At 35.5% G+C, this 23576-nt stretch overlaps 1 protein-coding gene across 2 annotated transcripts in view; it reads right to left on the bottom strand.

Moving 5' to 3' along the window:
* Grm8 (glutamate metabotropic receptor 8) overlaps window positions 1-23576 on the bottom strand; it is a 724606-nt gene that overhangs the window by 257760 nt on the left and 443270 nt on the right. For both annotated transcript variants that reach the window (XM_076862113.2, XM_076862107.2), the window contains one exon: window positions 9557-9757. In XM_076862113.2, the coding sequence (XP_076718228.1) occupies window positions 9557-9757 (201 nt within the window). The remainder of the gene's footprint in view (window positions 1-9556; window positions 9758-23576) is intronic.

The raw sequence follows: 23576 nt of genomic DNA on the forward strand, positions 1-23576 counted from the left end.
AGGAAATTATGCATCATAACCTCAAGCAATGACATTTCATCAATTTTTCCACATACTGATCTAATTTTCTACTTACCAGAAGTAGATGAAACAAAGGCAGTGTCAATTTCATCAGTGGTATATACACTAAAGTAATGAATCAGTAATCACAGTTACAAAGAAAGATCACTTGAGGAAGTTAAGCTATTTCTCAACATCTCTTGGTTTCTGGCAGAGCACAGTGGTAGTACAGTGCCAGCTTTCAAACTGTTCTGAACCCCTTTCTCTTTAATTCACTTATCTCCATTTTATGTGTACTTTCATTTTCCCATTTCAGATGCTATTCTCTCACCAGGACTGTTGGAGTCCACTCTTAACTTACCATCTCTTGTCTTCCATCTCACTCCCTCCCATCTTTCAATTACTGCCATAGTTATTTTTCTAAAACACTTTCTCAGCACCTACTTAGCACTTCATCATCCTGCTCAAAAAGCCTCCCTGGTTTCTTTTTGCTGGTTGTGTCGCATTCAAACAACAGAGCTTGGCAAGACTTCAAATGGGCCCAAGCTTACCTTCCTAGCTCATCTTCCAGCATGCACCCCTCTCCCCTCATCTCTGCAACCTATTATCATGCATTCTTCCATTATGGAAGCTTTACTTTCTTGTGCTGTTTGTGTTCTTCCCTGTTTTTCAATGATTATTAAACTGCTTTGTCTGCCAAGAATTTCTTATCCTCATCTCATCCACCTGATGAAATGTTACTTTCCATTTGTAATTCAAATCAGATATCATTTACTCTCTGTGTTGTATTCTTTATTCCTCTTTTATATTATTTCCTAAATCTCAGCATTCTGTTGTTTGTGAAATCCATGTCTCTATCATATCACTAATCACTTGAATTATTGTTAGTTAAATGTTTCTGTACCTCTCTGTTAAGCTATGAAATTTGACAATTCACAGGTCCACATTTTATTAATCTTTGTGCTCTTGATGCTTAGCTCAGAGCTCTTTCATTAGATTCCTTATAAGATTCCCAATAAAATGTATGTGGGATAAATGATTCATAAGAGATAAAAGTGAACATAAACAGAAAAGACAATAATAAAAAAATTGATAGGCATATATGTTTTTAAAATATGCCTTCACCTTATAAAAATAATCTTTATCATAAAAAGGAATATGTAGACAATTTAGAGCTGGAAGAGAGCTCTAAGTTCAGATTCAATCATTTTATAAAATGCTTCCTTTCAAAAGATGAGCTGAGAGATTGGGATGGGCTCACACCACAGGAAGAGGGTAGCAGAGCTAGGAAGTCCAGAATCCCAGTACCTAGTCAAAGTGCTGTGCCATAGTACAGCATATCATTTGTAGGTTTTAATTAAACACAAAACAAAAACGTGTTTGGCTTCCTTGTTTCTTCAATAAGCATCTGAAAATACACTTATTTCAAATAATTTCCTTAGAATATATTCCTAGAATTAAGAAAATAAAGATTTAATATGCTATGATCAAATGATCATTGAAAAAAATCACACTAATGCTTACTCTTACCAAGCATATTTGGAATACCCAAATAATAACGTTTTAATAGTTACTATTTATTATTTCTACAATTTTTATAAAGTCCCATTTATTATAGTAAGATGCCATAACAAAGAGTTAGCACTACCATATGTATTAGAAACACTGTATTATACCTTGCACATGCCTGCTCACCCTTGGAAACTGGAATTCAACTGATAATTAGCATTAAATACCAGCTATCACCTGTTTTATCATTGATGATTGAATAAGACACCTATTGTTCTCTCTGTTAATTAAAATCTAGTGATTAAATTTGAAGGCTGGGTGTCAGGCATCTGTGCTCTTGGCTAACTCCAGGGTAATGAACATGTTTCCCTGTTAGGGGACTTGTTTCTTAATTTTTTAAAAATGTTTTATTAGTGTATTATAGTTATATATAACAGTGGGTTCATTTTGACGATAATTGTGCATTCATGGAATACAATTTGCTCTATTTCTGTCTCCAGTACTTCCTCCTGCACTCCCCTCCTGCTTCCCCCTGCTCCCATTCCTCTCCTCTATTGACTGGCTTTTAAAAATTGTTGCTTTATAAGATATACATAAAGGCAGAACGGCCTCTACAATGAAAATTATTATTAAGTCTTTGCAAATTTAATATATGGAAAACTGTTTCTTTGTTGATTAATTTTTTCTTTGATTATTCATGAGGCTTAACCTTTTCAAATATTTATTAACATTTATAAGTTTTGACAATTGGTACCTTGGAGATGTCATAATTTATATCAATCTCTACATCTTTTTATATTTGATATAGTAATTATTTGACATGCCTTCAATACTTCATGCCTACTTTGTTTTAAAACTATGCTTATGATAATTTTTAATACTTGTTTAGCACCTCAATATTTTACTAATTTTAAGCTTATCCATTTAAATCAGGTAAACTTTCCCACTTTTTTTGTTTTTTAACTAAACCTAAATTAAACTCCATCTTATGTAAAAAAATTGTCTCTCTCAATTTCACTGAATTAAATAATAGAAAAAATGTCCTTTCCCACTTTTTTCTTTTTTATTTGTTGTTTTTAGATATACATGACATTAGGGTATATTTTTACATGTTATACATATATGGGTACAACCCATTACAATTTTGATCCATTCTTGTGGTTGAATAAATGTGAAGTTACACTGGTCACATATTCATATCTGAGCATGGGAAAGTTATGTCTGATTCCTTCTACTATCTTTCCTATTCCCCTCCCCTGTCCCTTTCCTTCATTCCCCTTTGTCTAATACAATGGACTTCCATACTTCCCCTCCCTAGACTGTCTCACTTATCTCTTTTTTCTTAGGTCAAGGAAACTTGACCACTAAGCCACATCCCTAGCACTATTCTGTATTTTATTTAGAAACAGGGTCTCACTGAGTTGCTCAGTACTTCACTTTATGATCCTTCTTTCTCAGCCTCCTGAGCCACTGGGAATACAGGAGTACCTCACTGGGCCCAACTTTTCCCACTTACTTCTAAATCTATAACATGATAAATTCATATGTAGATGCATATGCATGTGTAAAATTATTTATTTATTGTCATTATATACCTTGGGCTTTTTCTTTCTGTTGTTGGGTGTTGTGTGTGTGTGTGTGCACGCGCGCTGGGGATTGAACTCAGGGCCTCATGCATGCAAGGAAAGCACTCTCCAAAATGAGATATATCCCCAACCCTCTGGTTTCATTTTTATGTGTATTCTGGTACTAGTTAAATACCAGATTGATTGTCATAATTAATATAACTTAACATGTTGCTTAAATGTTAAATGTTTGGTAGGAATAGTGTTTTCTTCAAATTCATCTTTTTATGCACTTATTCTCATCATTAAAATTAAAATAATATTTATCTAAAATTCCAGAGCATACTCCTTTTTAATTTTTTTGAATTGCACTAAGCACAAATACTAATTTATTCAGAAAGGATTAACAATTTTTTATATAATTAGCTCTGAATCCATCAACAAGGACTCTCTCTCCATTTTTCAAATGTGTTGCACATCTGTCAAAAGTTTTCTTCATATAGGTCTTTCATATATTTCATTCAATTTGTTGCAAGATACTTTAAATATTTTCTGCAAAGGAAACAGAGCTCAATTGTATATAAGTTAAGTCAATGACTTCTTATTGGTACATAAGAAAGTTCTTAATATTTTCATATTAATTTTAATATGGATTGGATTATCTTTCTAAAATAAGTAATTTTAATTTTTTTAAATTTATTATCCTTAGAGCAGATTATTTGAATATAATAATGATACTAATTTTCCTTTTTAGTGGTAATTTTTGTTATTTTTGTTTCATGCTTTATTATATTGGTTAAAATATATAGAATATTAATAATAGGGTTATAGTTCTAATCCATCTATTTAATAGAAACAGCTATAAGTATATAATTATAGATGCAGATATACTTTATCATATTAAACTTTTTTTCCCTTCCTAGTTTGTTTTGTACTTATAATAGAAATGAGGGTAATATTTTAATCAAATGACTTTAAATCATATTATGAAATGCTAATTATCTTATCTGACCTATTAGCATGGTTGTAGTACATTTCCCAATATGAAGCTATACTATTTCTTTAGATAGCTTAAGTGTATTTTATGCAAACGTACTTCCTTGAGAATCAGACTAAAGTGTCTATAAAATAAGACTCTCAAAATTGTATAACTCAACATTTTGAGCTAAGTTTTTAAAATCAAAAAGGTTTCTTAAGAAACAAAAAAAAGCAAATGTTGATAAATGCCATCTTTGTACCAGTCCCTGAGGTCTAGAAGATTGAGCGTTGAAATGGTGGACAGTAAGATTTAGGGGCTACCTCACCTCACTTGGTGTCAGGAAATTCAATGCATGTGAGGCTGACCTCACATACCCACAAAGCTGACCGCTCTCTGGTGTTGTCACAGATATTCTGATTCTTAAAGGGGTTTTCATTAATCTTATGAAGCTCATAGGGCCTCTGACCCTCCTTGCTTCTGGTAGGTAGGTACCAGTCCTCTTAGTTTTCCACCTCTCTGCTCCATCTGTTATAACTTTCCCCATAAATTGCTTAGAGGAACTTCCAAAATAGCCTCTTCATCCTCAAGGCAGGACCCATGACAACCAAATTTGTACTACTTGCTCCTGGCCACTAGTAATTTGGAGCAGTACTGATACCCAACCAAAGTTTATTAATGAGATTCAAGCTTCCACATAGTTGGAATTGAGAGTTTGAAAAAAGTGCTTAGTGTCAGCAGGTGTCCTGAACCAAGAATGGCTAAATTCTAGCAGTATAGGATGGCTCTATGCGGCACCAGAGAGCTAAAAGTAGAGAGAATCAGTACAAAGAGAACCAGATGGTGCAGAGACACGTACAGAAAGATGTTTGAGTTTCTGTCAGGTTTACCTTTCCTAGAACCAGTTCTTTTTTTAGACCCTTTTATATTCTGCTATGGTTTTTCTTGACACGTGCTCATAAATTCTATCAGCATAATTAAGCAAGCTTAAATTGCTTTTTGTTACCTGAAATCAAACAAACCAAATTAATATGCCATTAGGCTTGACTCACTCTTGACATGAGCTCAACTATAGGTAAAAGGAATGGAGAGATATCTCAGGAATTCTGCCCAACACTTTTTCTTTATGATAAATAAGGTTTTTGTAGCAACAGAAGAATCTTTGATTCCATACAAGATGTACAGTATTAATATTTTATTGCCTTGGAGCAAGGAGTTGACATAGTTGCTTAAGTTCCTAAAAAAAAAAAAATCTGAACTCCTTTTCTTTATGTTTTTCTTTTGATAGGTCTTAGGATTTAAAAAATTTATAGAAATAGCATTTTGTTCAAATAGTAGCAATAAAAGTAATCCTAAAAAGTCAAGTCGTTGTTTTCCTCTGGCTTCCCAAGTAGAGAAGAGAGGTTGAGAAAACTTGTAAGGAAAATGCGAGTGATTCTAAGCCTGTCATGATTCTGAATGTGCCTGCAATACAGATTCAGGAGATGGGAAAGTAAAATTTTCCAGCAATGATAAAAAAAAAAAAAAAAACAGTTTGAGTATTAAAAATCAATCAAACCTCCATTGTAGCTTATGTTTTTGTTGCCAGAAGTAACTTAAGTCTTTTAGTTTAGTAATCTGACTAAATATTTCACCTTTAGTAATTTCTGAGAGACAAATTTTGAACTGAAATACTAATGTTTTATCATTATAGTTCTCTTACACTCTTCACATTGTCAAACAATACTCTGGAAGAAACATGGTTTTTTAAACTGAGTGTCTTGAAACCCCTGCTTAAGTAGGCATACCACATCCCTGCTTACAATCTCAGCAAGACTAAATTTTAAACATGATTCCCTTTTATACCAATGGCTGTGCAGCATTCAGCAGCTTGTACTGCTTTATCTCCTGCTCTTATAAACTGGAAGTCTTCCTCGAAACAAGACATAGTTTTACTATCTTGACTAGAAAGGACCACAAAAAGCGATATATGTCCATATTAATGTCAAAAAGAAACAGTTTAAAGCCCTCATGTTAATGTGAAATAGTTTAACATTATCCACACAGAAATAGCACTTCAGCACAGTCACTATTCAATATTTAACTGGGCACTGCTAAATAATTTCATGCGATAGGTTAAGTTTTTCTTTCTTTTTTTTTTTTTTTTTTTCCTTTTGAGAGAACATCATGTAGCTCACTGATCCTGAGAGGAACTGGAAGCCACATTGTACAACACTGGAAGTATCCCTGGGAAGCCCATTGTTTGACAACTGATAACAGTATGCTAAGACCCTTCCAGCGCTGGGTCTAGCTGAGCACATCTGGGCTCTTCAGAAAATTAAAACTGGTCCTGAGGAATACGTGGTGTGGCCAAAAGCCCCTGCATTTCCAATCTTTAGGAAATAGGCTGGCTGTCCCCCAGATGAGAACAATTGTTGTCACCAACACAACCAACTCCACAATGATCCAGTGAACAATGCAACATAGTTGTTTGCTAGATTTCCAAAACCAAATTACAAACATCTACTTACAGTACAATTCCTGCAAAGAGCAATGATATGTAAGTCTGTGGGACAGAAGTAAGTTCCTTATACAGCTACTGGGACCCTTCAAGGTAACACCAAGTCCAGTGAGTAAAACTGAGAAGTGTATTGGCCAGGGTTACGCCAATCCCTTCAACCCAGCAGCTCTTACTTCAACTGATCAAAATGTCAGATTTATGAGTAGGAAGTTAAAATTTTTTAAAAAGAGTATAAGGAAGATGTTCTTCATTTATTTTTCTCAGAGTACGGTTCATCCCACATCATCAGAGTACAAAAGAGTTACAAATCTAGATCAAGAAAAGGTCTTCCTCCTCCTTGAAAACACCTTTAATGAAGTAGCTTTGGTATTCCAAACATTACATTTCTTAGTTTTGATTGTGGGTACAGGTTCAAAATAGTTGAAGAGAAGGTTTTGACTTTTGCTGTATAATTTTGTTAAATAGCATTGCTCACTTGACTGTCAAAACCCCATATGATACTTTTTCTTGTAGAAATAATTTCCAAGAAAATTTATTCTTTCTTGAAAAACAGATAGACTTGTTCTTATCACATAATTTTCATTGCAGGTCCCTTTGTGCTTTGACTGCGTAGGAAGCTCAGAACTAACACAGGCCCTTATTTGGGTTACAATATTCATTTCTTCCTCCTGTAATAGTTTTGATGATGGTATACTCCTATTCTCTTTTATTTTTAAATCATAAACAGGCAAAATATTAATGATGAATGAACATTAATAGATAGACCAATAATGAAATAAAACAATGATGAACATCCTGAAAATTGAGGAAAATCAAGAGAATTATATAGTCCAAGATAATTTGCCTATGTTCAGGCCTCTCTCCCTTTATCATCAACTATTGGAATACAGGCAAGTCTAAAGCCTTGCAAAATAAATCTCTAAGGAGCTCAAAGAAATTCAAGTTCATACAGTAAAATTCAAGTATTTTCCATGACTCTTCTCCATAGTGTACTTAATATTGCATCAGACAGAGTACTGTTGTACTTCAGTAGGTTCCTATTATTTTTCAGATAAGAGCAAACATTAGTAATTGCCTAAAAGACCTCACATGGTCTCATATCACTCTGTCTATGGCTCCACCTTAGACATGAAGCTCCTTAAGATTTCACCTGTTTATAACTCCCTAGATCAGAGAAATTTCCCTCACTATAAATACTAATTCCAGCACCTTTCCCTTTGCAGCATTCATTGTAGGTAATATAATTATAGTTTGGGGGTATTTACTTGACTGGTTATCTAAGTTCACAAAAAAAACTCTAAATCCCCATGACTCACCAGTAATATATGTTTAGCACCTATCATATTGCTGAGCAAAGTATATGTGCTCAATTAAACATCTTGACTGAATTAATGAAGTGTTATATTTGCTTCTCTGTCCATAGTGGATTGAAAGAAAGCAGATTATGGAAGGAATCATGCCTAAAGGCAAGAACAGCAGCCAAACTCTGATAATCTAGCAGGGGAAATAAAACCTGTGCAAAGTGGACAGGAGAACTCAGAGATCATTGGTGTCTAGAGGCAGATTCTGTTAATAGCCATTAGACATGCAGACATTCTTTAATAGTCCATAATAGCACAATTATATTATAGTATGGTATAATAATTGGAGTCATCAAGGAAGGGTTAGGTTTTGATCTATGGTTAAGATAAAAGGGAAATGAGTAATTCACCTTTAAAATGCTTTCATCAGTGCTTCTTGAAAAGATTTCCCTTTCTGAAGGTGAGCCTCACTAATTGAGAAAATTTCCTCATTTGCATTCTACTTCCTACTTCCTAACACTAATGGATAAATGAAGTGTTCCAAACCTCACATTAGGGTAAATAACTTTACACTGTAACAATCCTCTTGCTCAGTTTGATAACTGCATGAAAATTATTTTCAAACTTTTCCTTAGTGTTTATATTAACCAAAGAATTAATGCCATGTAATGATTCCCAAATATTTCTGCTAGAAAGGAGAATATTCTGTGTTGAATGGAAACCAAATTCTGCCTTATGTTGCCTGAGAAAAAGCAAAATAAGAAGTTTCCACTTGAATTCTAAATTGAAGATGACCTTGTGCTGTTTTGAGAAAGGCTGGCAGCTGAGGTCACTGGAGTGCATTGTGATAGACAGTGCGGCGCTGTGCGTGGCTTGGAGGCATGTCCATTGTGCGGATTACAGCCAAACTGAAAGAATTAGACAGCTCAGAGCATTCTATCATTTCATTTGAAAATAATGGTCAAAGTCATGGGCAGCAACCATTACAACTCTCATGAAAGAACAGCAGCATTCAATAATTCCATCACTTCAGACAGGGTAGTTTGGCTCTTCTCTACCTAATACTATGAAACCAGAACATTTTATAACAGCTTCTTGTGACAGTTGCAGAAGCAAGATTTCTTCTTCTACAGTAGAAAAATCCTATCTACACAGCATTGTATGCAGCTCTTTGCTTCCAACTTACTAAATCATTGAGAGAAACACAAGGAAGGAAAAGAAGTCACAGAAACTCAACACTCTTAAGAATATAAATATAGAGCCACTCCAGATCATCCATTTTCTTCAAGTCAATTTACTGTTTAAAAACCTTAAAATGAGTTTCAAAACAAAACGTCTATAATCTTTTCTCTAATAATGGCACGAACAAAACATTTTCAAATAAATCTAATCTGTCCTCAATGGTTTTGAATGAGCCTTCTAAGTTGTTTCTGAAATAGCAATATTTAAGTAGAATATTTTGATTGATAGAGGCTTATTTTTAACTTTTGCTTCTTTCAGAAGCAGATTAATGGTAACATAAAAAAATATGTTGAGATTTAAAAGCAGGTGGAAAAACTCACACTTCTGATTAAAAAGGAGAACTGTTTCTAATCCTGTGCTTTCCACTCTGCCTGAGTATGTTCTATATATAGGGAGGACAAAAACATCCTGTCACTTCTAAAGCATTTAGAGACCACAAAAAAAAAAAAAAGTTGCAACTTACCATTAAAATTTACAGCCCTAATATAACCAAGTAGCTCCTTCCCATCAATGGTGCTCATCCGTGGGCAAAGGCCGATGTATCCAGGACAGAGATCTTTGTGCATATTGTGCAGGGCATAAGCCATGGAATACACTGCATCGATTACAAATTGGACTTTCCCTTCCTGTTCATAAGATGAATCCCGAGCAATTCGCTCTAGTCCTGCAAAATAAAAGGAAAACCATCACTTGACATTGACAGATTTTAATAAAAGATGGCATTAGCACAAACATTTCCATCGTCTGAGGTACTTAGTATATTTACCGAAATACAAACCATTACATTTTACTTCTGATTAATTCCACATTATTGAGTTTTGTTTGTTTTGTTTTGTTTCAGTGCTGGAGATCAAATCCAGGGACCTGCACATTCTAAACAAGCACTCTACCATGGAGTTGTATCCCCAGCCTCCCAACCAGGTGGTTTGTTTTGTTTTATTGGTTTTAGTGCCAGGGATTGAACCCAATGGCCCTTAACCATTGAACCAAATCCCCAGTACTTTTTATTTTGAGACAGGGTCTCCCTAAGTTGCAAAGGCTGACTTTGAACTTTGCAGTCCACCTGCCTCAGCCTCCCAAACCACTGGGATTATATATAGGTGGGCACCACTGCACCCGACATCCCATTTAGGTTTTTAAATTGGGTATGAATTTGTTTCTTTAGAAAGAGCGGAAATTATTGCATTAGTAACAAAAAAAGATAAAATATAAGAGAAGTATAGTTTCATTATCTGTATTTCCACCTTATTAAATCCCATTATATCGTACATTATAGTAATTATATAACATTTTGATAGTGACTAGATCTTTTAAGTAAAAGGTAGAGAATGTCATTCTTTTCATCTCTCTGAGCTCCAAGAGCATCATTTGATTAGCAGTTGAAACTAAGTTTGGGGGGCGGGGGGGTGGCTGGGGTTGTAGCTCAGCACTTGTTTCACGCATGTGAGGCACTGGGTTCAATCCTCAGCACCACATAAAAATAAGTAAACAAAATAAAAATATTATGTCCACCCATAACTAAAAATTTTTTTAAAAAGTAAGTTTTTCCCCCTTCAGATCTGTTCTTGTTTTGAATATGCTGTATTTGGGAGCTTTTTATAACTATTATATGACAATGTATTGTTAAGTGACTCCGGTTATCTTTAAAAGAATCATTCAATTCATTTTCTCTTTGATCTCAATTTTCTATTTAAATTTTCTATTAAAAAGATGTAGATCTCTCAAAATGAATGTCAAAGTAATTGTGCCTACGTTTAGGGCTGAGAATTGTCATTGGATAATACTTTTCGGCTGGTCTGGAAGCAGAGATTTTTTTTAAAATGGAAGGTAAATTAGAGCTCAACTATGGTTCAATGTTCTTATTTTGAAGATGAGGAAACTGAGACACATGGAGATTATACTTATAGTTCTATGGGTTACATGATGATTTGTGAAACATCCCCAGGTATCAGACTGAAAACACAATATTCTCACCTTCCCTAGGGGAAAAAACATTAGTGGGTGAGAAGAATTGGGGGGCATTCATAAATAATTACAATAAGATCTAAAGGGTTCATTAAGGGAACAAAAACAGAGCTTCTTCCACATCCTCCCCCAAACTTATGCATCAGTAACATTCAGAGAAAGAAAAATCAAGTACTTTAAACTTTCCAATGGATGTTAGTTCCTGATCTATAATAAATCCAACAAATATTTGTTATTTTAATAATGCAAAGATCTGCTAAATTTAGAGTTGAATTCAAATGGCTGTTTTAATATTTGGTATTTATATTCTCATAAAACCAATTATTTTCTTCAGTTATTCATTTTTATTCATCCAGCCAGTCATTGGGTATACCCCCCAACCCACCCATGATGCCCCATCTCAATCAATCACCTGTGACACTCTGTTCCTTTCAGTGCTACTGTGTTCTAGTCTCCACAGTCCATCATGATACTCCTCCCCTTTAACATGGATTTTCTGATTTTTCTCATGTCTCAATTACCCATTCTGCAAGGCTATTTCTAACCTTTGAATCTATTCATTATCAACACTGTCAACTATTCCTATTTCTATGGCCTAGAAATATAAATTGGAATCCAAAATGTTGTTATGAGTCCAAAACAATAGAATCAATTTATGGTAATCAATTTAATTCATTTTGGAAATTAGTTCTTTGGAATATTAGTTTTCTATGCCTTTCTTATCACCTAATTGCCAGGCTCACATTTTCAATCACCTATCATATGTCTAGGTAGTCTGATTCTAAGTCACACTCAATATCCAAACTCAGGCAATCATTGTAGGGAACTTCATTATTATTTCCCTGAAACTTCCTATTGAGACTTTTATAGGTTTGGAGACAAAGATGATCAGTTCACACAAAGAACATCTTCAAAGTTTCAAAAGGCAAGTTCTCTCCTTCAGTTTACCCTAGTTGCATAATCTTAGCTCACATCCATGTAGAAATAGAAATACTGTTCTGACCCTTTCACCTCTTTCAGCTCTTGCCTAAAATTTCTCTCCCACAATTTTAACCTTAAAATAGGCTATTCATAAGTAAATATTTAAGAATAGTGACAGATACTAAATAGATCCAGCTATTTTTAATAGACACTTATCTAGTTACCAACTGCTCGGGTAAATTTCAGGACTGAGCAGTTTCTCAGGACATGGCACTGAAACCTAAACAGTCCTGAAAAAGCCAGGATGATTTCTTATTTAAAAAATAATAATAATAAGTAATTGTAAGGTGGATCCCTGAGTCTAGATGGATATCCCTGGGTGTCATTGACATTGCATCACTGAACCCAATGACTAAAAAGGAAGACAATGAAGCCCAGAGCATTTGTTCCCATGCTAAGTCATCTACATACAGATTCCTGAGTACTACCACCCTAGATTGGCCACATCAGAACTTCCTGACTTGAGCATGAGGAGAATCTGTCATTTCAAACACTGCCCCAGACTAGTCTGAGGAACAGCTTTTGGAAACCACTACCCTTCAATATCCTATACTTTAAAATATCAATATAAATTTACTGTTTAGAGATTACTTTTATGGTATTAGAATATCAAAATGAAAATAATTTTTTCATGGTATGTGCAACTAGAAGAAAACCTCATAAAACCCTCCCACTTTTAGAAAAAGACCATGCAGCTGTCCCTCAGTTTCTCTGGAAAATTGGTTCCAGAACCCCAGCAGATACATTGTTCAGGGATGCCCAAGTCCCTCTTATAAAATGGTGTAGTATTTGTAAATACCCATCCTTTATATTGTCTGTAGATTACTTGTGATATCTAATACAATATAAATGCTATATGAACAGTAACACTACAGTATTTGGGGGATAAAGACAAGAAAATCTAACCTGTTTATATTTTATAGAGATGCATTTTTAAAAAATATTTTGGGGGCTGGGGATGTGGCTCAAATGGGAGTGCGCTCGCCTGGCATGTGCGGGGCACTGGGTTTGATCCTCAGCACCACATAAATATAAAATAAAGATGTTGTGTCCACCGAAAACTAAAAAATAAATATTAAAAAATTCTCTCTCTCTTTAAAAAAAATATATTTTTGATCCATGGTTAATTCAATCTCCAGATGTAAAACATGTGGATAAGAAAGGTAATGGTATAATTCCCAGTATCTATATATTTCAAAACTTCTATCATGTCCTTAGACACACATGGAGGCCTGGAGCTGGTTTCAAATAGATGCTAGAAAGATATGAATGATCTATAAATAAATAAAAAAAACACCTCTAAGGAAAGGAATAGAAAATGAAGAGATGGGTTGGTGGAGAACACAGGGAAAATCTTAAGCACAAGGAGAAAAACAAAAAAACAAAAAAACACCTGTGCAGGGACTTTTTTAAACAGAGGTGTCTAACATTCCAGGTTAAAGCTAATTAGATTACTGCTCTGTCAATCTCTCCACTATACACACACACGCACACACGCACACACTCTCTCCTCCTTTGTAAATATTGCTGTTTAATCTAATTTTGCTTTCTTCTGTTGACTTTAAAGAAAAGGGAGGGTGAAGGATGTCTATGCTTCCATTTCTAAAGAGTGAAGTGTGGACAACAAGCACAGAACTGGCAGAAAACACCTGAGCCAAACTGTTTCAAAGGAAGCAGTGACCCTGAGAACATGAAGGAATTTGGAAATTTCACAACATCCATGGGACACACATCAGAGCCAGAAAAATACAAATATTTTATATTTTTAAATTTTCAGTATCCCCAAAATGTCCTGGATTTAATATATTATAATTTTATTTTAATGCTATTATAATCTCTCTGTCGATCTATAAAGATATTCCTTATCATTTAATAATGAAGGTAAATTTATACACAACCCTTTCCTGATTAATTGTAATAAAGCAACCTCAACATAATAGACATAATACTCTTATTCAGCTCTTCTTTAAAAAAAAAAGGTTCAACTTTATATATAATGGATTTATATACATTCTTAAATTCCATACCACTTTATTAAAGGGAATTATTTAATTTTCCCTATTCAAACCATTTATTTTCTTGGCTAGTTATAAAATCCAACTTGTTTGAGTGAAGATTACCATATCCAAATTGTGCAGTTTCTAAAGTAAAAATTCAGAAGTCTGTCTAGTGACTGGTATCACATATGAATCCATAGACACCATGAATCATTTTATATAAGCCAATGTAAGCACATGGTCACAAATGGAAATGAGGTAGGACAGAAGACAGGACAGGTAGGAAGCAGGAATGCAGGCAACACTAGAGTGGCCACAATTTAAATTCTAGATTTAAAGTCCACTTAAAGTCTCGATTTAAAAGTCACTTTCACATACCTTGACCAGAAAAAAACACCATTAAATCATTTATTAGATCTTATCCATAGGTGCACTAATATATCAAAGAAGAAAAGAAACCCCAGCCCAGTAATGGTCGACATGTCCAGTTACCTATGAAAGGAGAACTAAAAATACCCTTAGGTGATTTTACACATGTAAGTGTGGCTAACAGGCAGCTGATTCATTCCTCTCCAAAGCCTGTACTCCTCCTGCCTCTCAGATGTGTGCACTTCTTTCTTTCACTTAGTAAATTTAATCTGCACCTCACTTTGACCCATCCTTAAGTTCCTTTCTGCAAGGACATCAAGGACCCTCACTGAGTTGAGGTTCACCACCATTTTGGGAGAACTCCTCAGGTGTGATAAAGACTAAAAGAGACTTTTTAAATTAAAATAGAAATAGTATATTTCTCTTTAAATTCATCTAAAGATGAGGTATTTTTCTGTTCACTAAATATGAGCCTCATGATAATACTTAAGATTTTACTGCAGCTAGAGGTGAATCTTCACTTCCTATATCTGATTCCCTTATTCATCCAAAAGAGGAGTTTAGGAAGCCGACAGGAACTTATCAACTTAATTTGCTGTAAACTTTCATTATACCATAGTTTTTAAAGTTAGCATTAATGTATTGCTATAAAGTGCTAAATATTGTCAAAGGCTGTAGGTCAGCCATCCATTTAAAACATCACTGATTGTAAAGTTGTGATGTGTTTTAGTGTATAGCTTAAAATTAACAACATATAGCAAAGCATTTGCACCATGGGAGATGGAGTCAGCCTTGTAAATTTTACAGCAAGATTGCTTGATGCTTACATTAATGAAATCTCAAACTTCTCACTCTACCTCATGTTCCCAGAAAACATGGGAAATTCTTATTGGTCCAAGAAATACCACATGTATTTCAGTTTAGGTTTTCACATGCCATGGTGCATCTTCTTGGCTTTTGTTAGGTCTATATAAAGTCAAACCAGCTCAAGATTGCAAAGCTTTGTATACAGTTAAAATGTGGGTGCCTAAGAAGAGCTCAACAGGAATTTTAAACTCTTTGATGCACACATTATTGTCGCAGAGCTCTGCTTTCTAAGAATTTCCCATTTCTTGGGCTGATATTCAGTTTTCTAAACTGAAATATCAGATGGCTGTTTTCATTTCCCTGAAATTAATCATACAAAATTTCCAATATTGATGTGGTGATGATCTAATAAACAGCAGTCAATTCAGGGCCACAAGAGGAGGAGGAGGAAGAGGAAGAGGAGAAAGAGGAGGAGGAGAAATAGTCTTGTCAGTTGCTTAATTCACATGAAATCAAACATCCAGTTGGGTGTTTGCATTTTTTATTACTGACTCTGTTTGGGGTAGAAATAATCTCAGACTCTATGTTACAACTGTAGGTTAGAAAATATTTTTTTCTTTTCTTAACTTCTGACTTTTTCTTGAGTATGGAGCAATTGTTTTAAACAATTACATCATTTTCTCGGAGTTGCTGTGGGGACAATGGTAAGTGGAAGAAGAGAATTTGTGAACTTTACATGAATAAATACATTAATATGTAGGACTGGATTTAAAAGCGATTCTGAATTCTGCAAGAGTCCCATGCCTAACTAGTGATAACCAAGAATAAGGCTTTCATGCTTCATCTGTGCTTTCCCAATACTGCACATATATGTTGTAATTGCGTAGCACAGTGATACTTAAATCAGTGAGAATCTTGCCAAAAAACTGTCCTGTGAACTAAAGAGTAATTGCCATCAAGTAAGCAAACATAGCTTATTTTTTGCTGAATGCAATCTGATTTGAGTTCAAAGACACAATAAATGGAGCTTGGGGAAGGAACTGGAGCAGCATGCTCAATTACACAGCAATGTCTCTTGAGCCCTAGGATACCCACATAAATATGTACCCCACACACTGCAGGGGCATGAAATCATGGACCCTGAGATAAAGAAGAAAGATAAATTGATGAAGCAGCTGGCCCTGACAGAGGACTGAACTGACAGTAGACCAGTTGGGGTCCAGTTGGATCCCCACTGGACAACTTGAAACATGTGTAGCACCAGACACATTCCTGAACCTCACTCTACTTGCTTTCACCTGGGAACATAGCCTACCCAGGCCTCCATGATGGGGTTCTCCCTCTATCAGCCTTGTCCACTGGCACCAACCACCTATCTGTGCCACCATAAGGTTCTTAACTTTAGCAAGAGGTCTCCAAAACACAGGACCTCAATCAGCTACCCACTCTGTGACTCTTCACTCTGGTTCAGATGCTTCCTTCCCAGCTTCCAAGTCTGAAGTCACCAATTTTGTTTTTCAGTTTAACAACTTAGATTAGATCATGGAGTGTCTCTAAATGTGAGGCACAAATATTGAATACTATTCACTTGAAACAGAAAGCCATCGTCAACACCTAAGATTATTGCTGAGAATAAACTGCAAAGTGAATTGAAGTAAGCATAAGTTGAAGGTAGAGATGCAAATTAGGCAGACCACATAAACAATGGAAATAGGATGAGATAGCAGAAATTAAAAGTACACGAGTAAGAGAAAACATATTTCAAATATACATGTTTGTTAATATTTAAAGAGTGTACTAGCACAAGTATCAAAAGTATAAAAGTATAAAAATAATGTAAGTTTTTACAGAAATGCTAATAAAAATTAACAAATGACAATATTGGCTTGAAATGTACTGAAATACATTGCAAAAAACTTTTGAGCAATTTTCCAAACTACAAAAAAAATTCATCTTGCTTGTGAATTTTGGCCATGCATTTGAGATAAAATCTGCATAAAAGGGCTGAAATTCACAAGCAAGATGATTGGGTATTTATGATGAAAGACAAAGATAATAAAGTTTATAAATTCATACTTAAAAAATGATAATAGGGTATTTTAGCCTTGGAGGTATGTGTGTTTATGTCTCTATAGGATTTCTCTATGAAAATAACAAGTTCAAAGGAGAATTCCACACCTACAGTTTTGCTTTTTGGATTCTATGTAGGCTTTGTCAAGGACCTGTAGAGACAGGTGTTTTGGGCTAATGAATTCATTTGAGCCTCTGCCTTACCTATTTACAAAGGGCAGAGGAAATTGGAAGGTAAGGGTCCTTTGCTGAAAATCACCTGCTCTCTACTGTCTTCTGTAATTTAAATGCAGTAGCAAGAACTGAAGGCTCTCAACTGCTTGAGGACACATCAGGAAACACTTGTAAATCAACCACTGAAGAGCTCTAGATCAGCTCACAATAACTTCTCTCCTTTGTGCCTGGCAGGAAGTGGAAAGTACTTTAGGCAGGTGCCAGGTGTCCCCTTCAGGTGTTAAAATATCCATGAAATGCCCTAGGGTTTCTAAAACACTGAGAAACCTAAAGTAAGTGGCAAATAAGATTAAGAGCTTATCTTCAGGCAAAACAACCAGTTTAAAAGAAAGACTTTACAGGAGAGCAAGTTATTTCACAGATAGATCTCTAAGTCCCTAAAGAAAGAAAAGGCTGTTTGATTAAATCTGGTTATTTGCATTTTTCTACATAATCATCTTAGATCATGCACATAAGAGACAAAGTATGATTCAAACAATGAATAAAACTATTGCTGATGGTGAAGTTTCTCTCTTTAAAGTATATTAAAGACATCCCTCTTGAGTTAGTCAGTTTTGAATCACTGTGACCAAAATACCTGACAAGGACAACTCAGAGGAGGGAAAGTTTATTTGGGGCTCAGGGTTTCAGTAGTCTCAGTCCATATACAGCACATGCCATTGCTCCGGGCCTAAGGTGAGGCAGCCCATCATGCCAGAAGGGCATGGCAGAGGAAAGCACGGGTGGCCAGTAAGCAGAGGGAGGGGAAAGAGAGCAGGAAGGGGCAACAGTAAAGATAACCCCAGGGCATGCCCTCAGTAATCCACCTCCTCCAGCCATGCTCCATCCGCCTACAGCTACCACCCAGTTAATCCATTCAACTAGGATGGACACATGAGATTTCAGCTCTCACAGTAATCATTTCACCTCTGAACATTCCTACATTAACACAGGAGCTTTTGAGGGACAGCTCATATCTGTATCATAACACACTTCTACAAATTAATTCAAATTTTTCTATCAGAATTTCCTGTCAGATGAGACATCTAATGTTTCCCTATCCGATATGTTATAGTCATTATAGACCCTATGGCTTGGCTTAGGATTTGCCTTTCAAAAATAAATTTCTTTTTTTTTTCCTAATTATAAAAGTAACACATGGTTTGACTAGAAAATAAAATTTTATAAAAAAGAAAGTAAAGAACATGCATTAGCTCCCATCTTAGCCATCATATGCACATCGCTCTGGTGCCTTTGTACGTTTCTTTCTCTGCCTCTTTAAACATTGTGATATGCTCTTTTTTAAATGTTGTATTCACTTCGCTGATAGTAAGAACTTACCTATATTTTCCTGTAGGAAAAATTTAATTTTTAATATTGTTCTTTATTCTTTAAGATGCTCATATAACCTTTAGTTATTTAATGGACTTAGATCTTTTCATTTAATTCTTTCTTGATTCTCAATGTGATATTTGGGGCAGGGAAGAGGTCCCAAATATTTTTCCAAATAGTAAGCTAATTATCCCAGTACTATTTGTTGAATGTATACTTTGTCCCATTAATGTATGTAAAGTCACTTTTAATACATATCAAATTCTTATAAATTCTGGGATATATATCTGGAGTCCCTGCTCTACCCATTTGTCTCTTGGTATGTCAATACTGTGATTTTATGATGTTAGATCACATCATTGGTTCATTGGTTCTATCATACTCTTATTTTAAAATATTTCTTGACTAGTCTTACTACTTCAAGAAATTGTACCTTTCATTAGGATTGTATCCATTTATAAAATTAATTGTAGGAGAATTGACAAACTTACAGTATTGAATTCCCATTTGAGAACATGAATTATCTGCTGAATATATTCAAATCTTTTAGAATCCTCAGTAACACTATATCACCCACATTATTTCTTTTTAAGTTAATGCCTTGATATTTCATATTTTGTAGCTCTACAAAAGAAGAATATTTGATTTGATTTGTAATTGGTTATTCTTGGCATAATTCATAAATTTTGATTCATTTTTAATGCTCAAAACTTTATTCTGCTCTTCTTTAAATCCCATGCCTCCCGGAAGGCACAGATTAGGTCGTGTTTCTTCTATATGACAAAGGAAAAATGCAAAAGAGTAAGGGTTGCAGAATGAGACTGATCAAGATTTTAGACCCTGCTTTGGAATCTTATATTCTTCACTCATAAAATGAAAATTTCTACCATTTTTGTGTGTGATGGTTGTGAGAATTAAATGAGATAATATAGGATATCTAGGCCATTATGTAGTAAATAAATAGTAACCATTATAAAATGTTATTTTTAACTTCTATAATGTGCAACATTTTCTAACCACACAAATGTAAAAAATCACAACAGAAAGTGAAACCAGGTATACAGGTTTGTATATTCTTCAATAAAGATGAAAAAAAAAGGTAATTTAGTTTAGTGGTTAGGAATACCCACACTGTATCCCATCTTCCTGGGTTCAGATCTTAGTTTCACCATTTGCTAGTTATGGGTCTTTGAGTAACCTGCTATGTTTCAGTTTGCTTAACTGTAAAATGGGGATAATAGTGGTATCTTCCCCGTAGAGTGGCTGTCATAATTAACTGAGTCAATGTATATGACAGTCTAAAGAAGATGTGGAAAGCCACAGCCACTACATAAGAGGATGCCATTTTTCTTATAATCATCTTACTATCATCACTCATTAAGCTTTGTGATATGCTAAGTACCGAGTGGGATACAATAGTAAACAAAAACTGACCTGTCCCTTGGGTCATAGAGTGACACCAGGGCTAAGATCTGGAGGATAAATGGGAGTGAATTAAGTAAGCAAGGTACATAGAAAGAGTAAAAAAGCAGGTGACAGCAATGGCAAATGCCCAGTAATGGGGACCAGAAAAGCACAAAGGGTCAAAACAAGGCCAAGGAGGATGAGACTGAGGCAGCAGGCTCTCTCAGAGGAGGGCCAAGAGGAGGCCAGACAGAGACCCTGCCAGCTACACAGAGTCAATTTATCTTCTTCCTAAGAACAATGGAAGCCATAGAAAGGTGGCATAACCTGCTTCCCTATTCAGAAATAGCACTAGGTCTGGAGACTAGGTAAGAAGGAGGAAAGCATAGATGGGAAGGTCATTCGGGAGGTAATTTCATAGGTTGGACAGGAGTGTCCAGTGGCACGGGCTCAGGTGGTGATGAAGAAGGAGAAATATGAAAGCACTTGAGACTATTAGAAGATAAAATTAACAGGATTTGGATATGGGAGCTGAAGCAATGAGTGATGCTAAAAGTGACTTCTTGGTTCCTGGTTTCTATATTTGCATCGGTCCTGATGCTGTTCACTGAGCTGGGCAAAGCTGTCTACACCAGAAACAGGGTGTCCCAGTAAGAACTTCACACTGGCCTAATGGGCAATCAACACAGTGTGTCTCTTCCTATTGAGACAGGTCAAAGAACTTCTACTAGCCTTCTCTTCCTAAAACTCTGGGTGCTCTCTTGACACTATGAGACTACTCTGTCTGACTTGCAGCATTTGTATGTTCAGATTTAAGGATCCAACATTGGGTTGTCCTTAGTCAATTATTAACAAACTTCTTGGATGTAGGGTATGGTGCAGGAACTGGGGAAGAAGGTGGCATAGGAGTTGTTTCCATGACAGACATGGTTCCATGGCTGACTTCAGGGTGGGGAGGCAGCTCAGTGATACAGCACTTGCCTACCATGCATGAGGCCCTGAGTCCAATCCCCAATGACACACACACACACACACACACACACACACACACACACAGAGAGAGAGAGAGAGAGAGAGAAACAAAACAAAACTGACTTCAATCATCTGATTTGCACATTCCTAGTATCATTCTATTACTAAATATGATAGTCTGCCTTTAATATAAACATAGGAAAATACAACTCTTCTCCTCTCCACTCTAATTCTACCTTCTGACTCCTCTACACTGTTGTTCGTTTTCAAATGTTGTCAACAATGAAGGAATATCACTGCAGAAGACATGTTACCAGACCCTAGATCTGGTAATTCATAAAATAGGAATGCCCATGAAAAATGACTTAGAAAACCATCCCCGTCTGCTTTCTCTATACTTTGTGACATACCCTATGAGAGTTTCTTGAAATCATTGTATAATACATTTTCAAATTTAAGTGAAATCAAGCACATCACAAATAGTAACAGGAAGCAAGGTTTCTTAAAACCTTTATTTCAGTAATGAGATAGGATGTTCTGTGTTGTCATACACCATAAATTATTAATCTGGAAGGTAGTTTTAAAACATTTGAAACTCACTAACTTGTTTTAATTCTCTTATTTTACAAATGCTGAAACTTGGACCAAGAGACCAAGTGAGTTTCCCAGTTCCAGCAGATCATGGCAGAGCCAGGAAAGGACCCCCGAGTTACTTAATACCATGACTTTCCCTTTATGACATGGTGCTTCTTTTTGGCCACACTTTCTTTCATGTTTTAATTACATTCCATCAATGATAAGCAAAATTCAAAGGAGTCTCTAAATGATATTTCCCATGAGGAATTAAAAACCTCGAAGGAATAAGTGAATTATGGAGAGACTAATAACAGGAAGGTATAAGTTGTGTGAAAGTTGTCTCAATCCAATGGGAAACTGTATCAGGGAAAACCAACAGCAGAGAATCATGTTTTTTTGGTTGACATGGCAAAAAAATCAAAGAATTCTGTAATAAATACTTAAATTTTAAAAGAACACAGACTAAAAATAGATTAACTATAAGACGCATATACTTTAAATAAAAATTTGATAGTATCTGTGTGTAGTACTGAAGCACTCAGATGAAACAGGAAAATAATTGTTGAATGTAGAGCACAGTCAAATCCTCTGGATGACTGACTAGGTCTTTCACTTTTCTTCCCAATTTTAGGGGTCACTGCACAGGCATAGGTATAATGCCAGCGCCTGATTAAAGCGGGTCGCAATCTGTCTGGGAGAGTTTCAGTGCCATCCTTCACAGGGACAGGGACCAGACAAGATGACCTCTCTTGTTGCCTTCCAATTAATTCAGGTGGCCTCTGCTTCTATCAGACATCTTCAGGGAGGATGCAAACTGAACCCTCACTCCAACTCCTCAACAGGGATCAGTCAACGCAGAGGCTGCAGACTCTTTAGTGGATAAGCAGGATTCATCTTGCAGTTATAATTTTTGGATTTATAGCTTGTTTCCAAGTATTAGTTCCCTAATAATCTAAACCTCATGGAGGACAGGGGCTGGATCTAACTCCTCTGAGCTCTTGCTGGTCCTGGTACAGCACCCTAATACATCTTAGACTAATGTCAATGTTTGTAAACTGACCTGAACTGAGTTTCTTGATAAAGAAGTATATATAAATAAGATAGTCCTAATTATCTTTCCATAGGCTCTTGTTCACTTCCAATATTCTATGAAGTACCATGCTAGGAAGCTATTATAAGACATATTAATGTACAACTATAAAACATTGGTCAAATAAACTAAATCTATACCTTCTAGTTTTATGTTCATCAAAGGTAGTCAGAAGGAGTATTTATTTTTGTTTGTTCTTTTGCGGGGGGTGGGGGGCGGTTGTTCCTCTTCAAATGGACTAGCAGGACAATTTCCATAATAGGGGAAATAGATCATCTGAGACTAACCGCCTTAGACAGTGTTGAAACAACAGATCCAAGATGAGGTGAGTGCTCACATGACAGCTCATTGCAAACGCTCATAAATCAGCAACCTGTGGTTGTATTTCAACACTTCCCAAATAATCAATAAAACATCAGTATTCATTAAGCAGAATACATACATAGCATCACCTATGATCAAAAAGTGAGGCTTTTGACTAAAAATTTAACTAACAATGGAAATGGAGTGAATTAATTTGATGAGTCTTTCCTAAAAGGAAACCTAACTAATATAAAATGTGATATTCTTCCACAGTACATATGAACTAAATTATAGCCCTTGGTTTACCTCTAGGTTCCATAAGGACCTAGAAAACATTCCAAAACAGAAGTAGAATTCTGGCCCAGGAAAAACTGAATGAACAACCCAGAATCTATTCTAACAAC

The sequence above is a fragment of the Callospermophilus lateralis genome, chromosome 1 (assembly GCF_048772815.1).
Source record: "Callospermophilus lateralis isolate mCalLat2 chromosome 1, mCalLat2.hap1, whole genome shotgun sequence".
NCBI lineage: Eukaryota > Metazoa > Chordata > Mammalia > Rodentia > Sciuridae > Callospermophilus > Callospermophilus lateralis.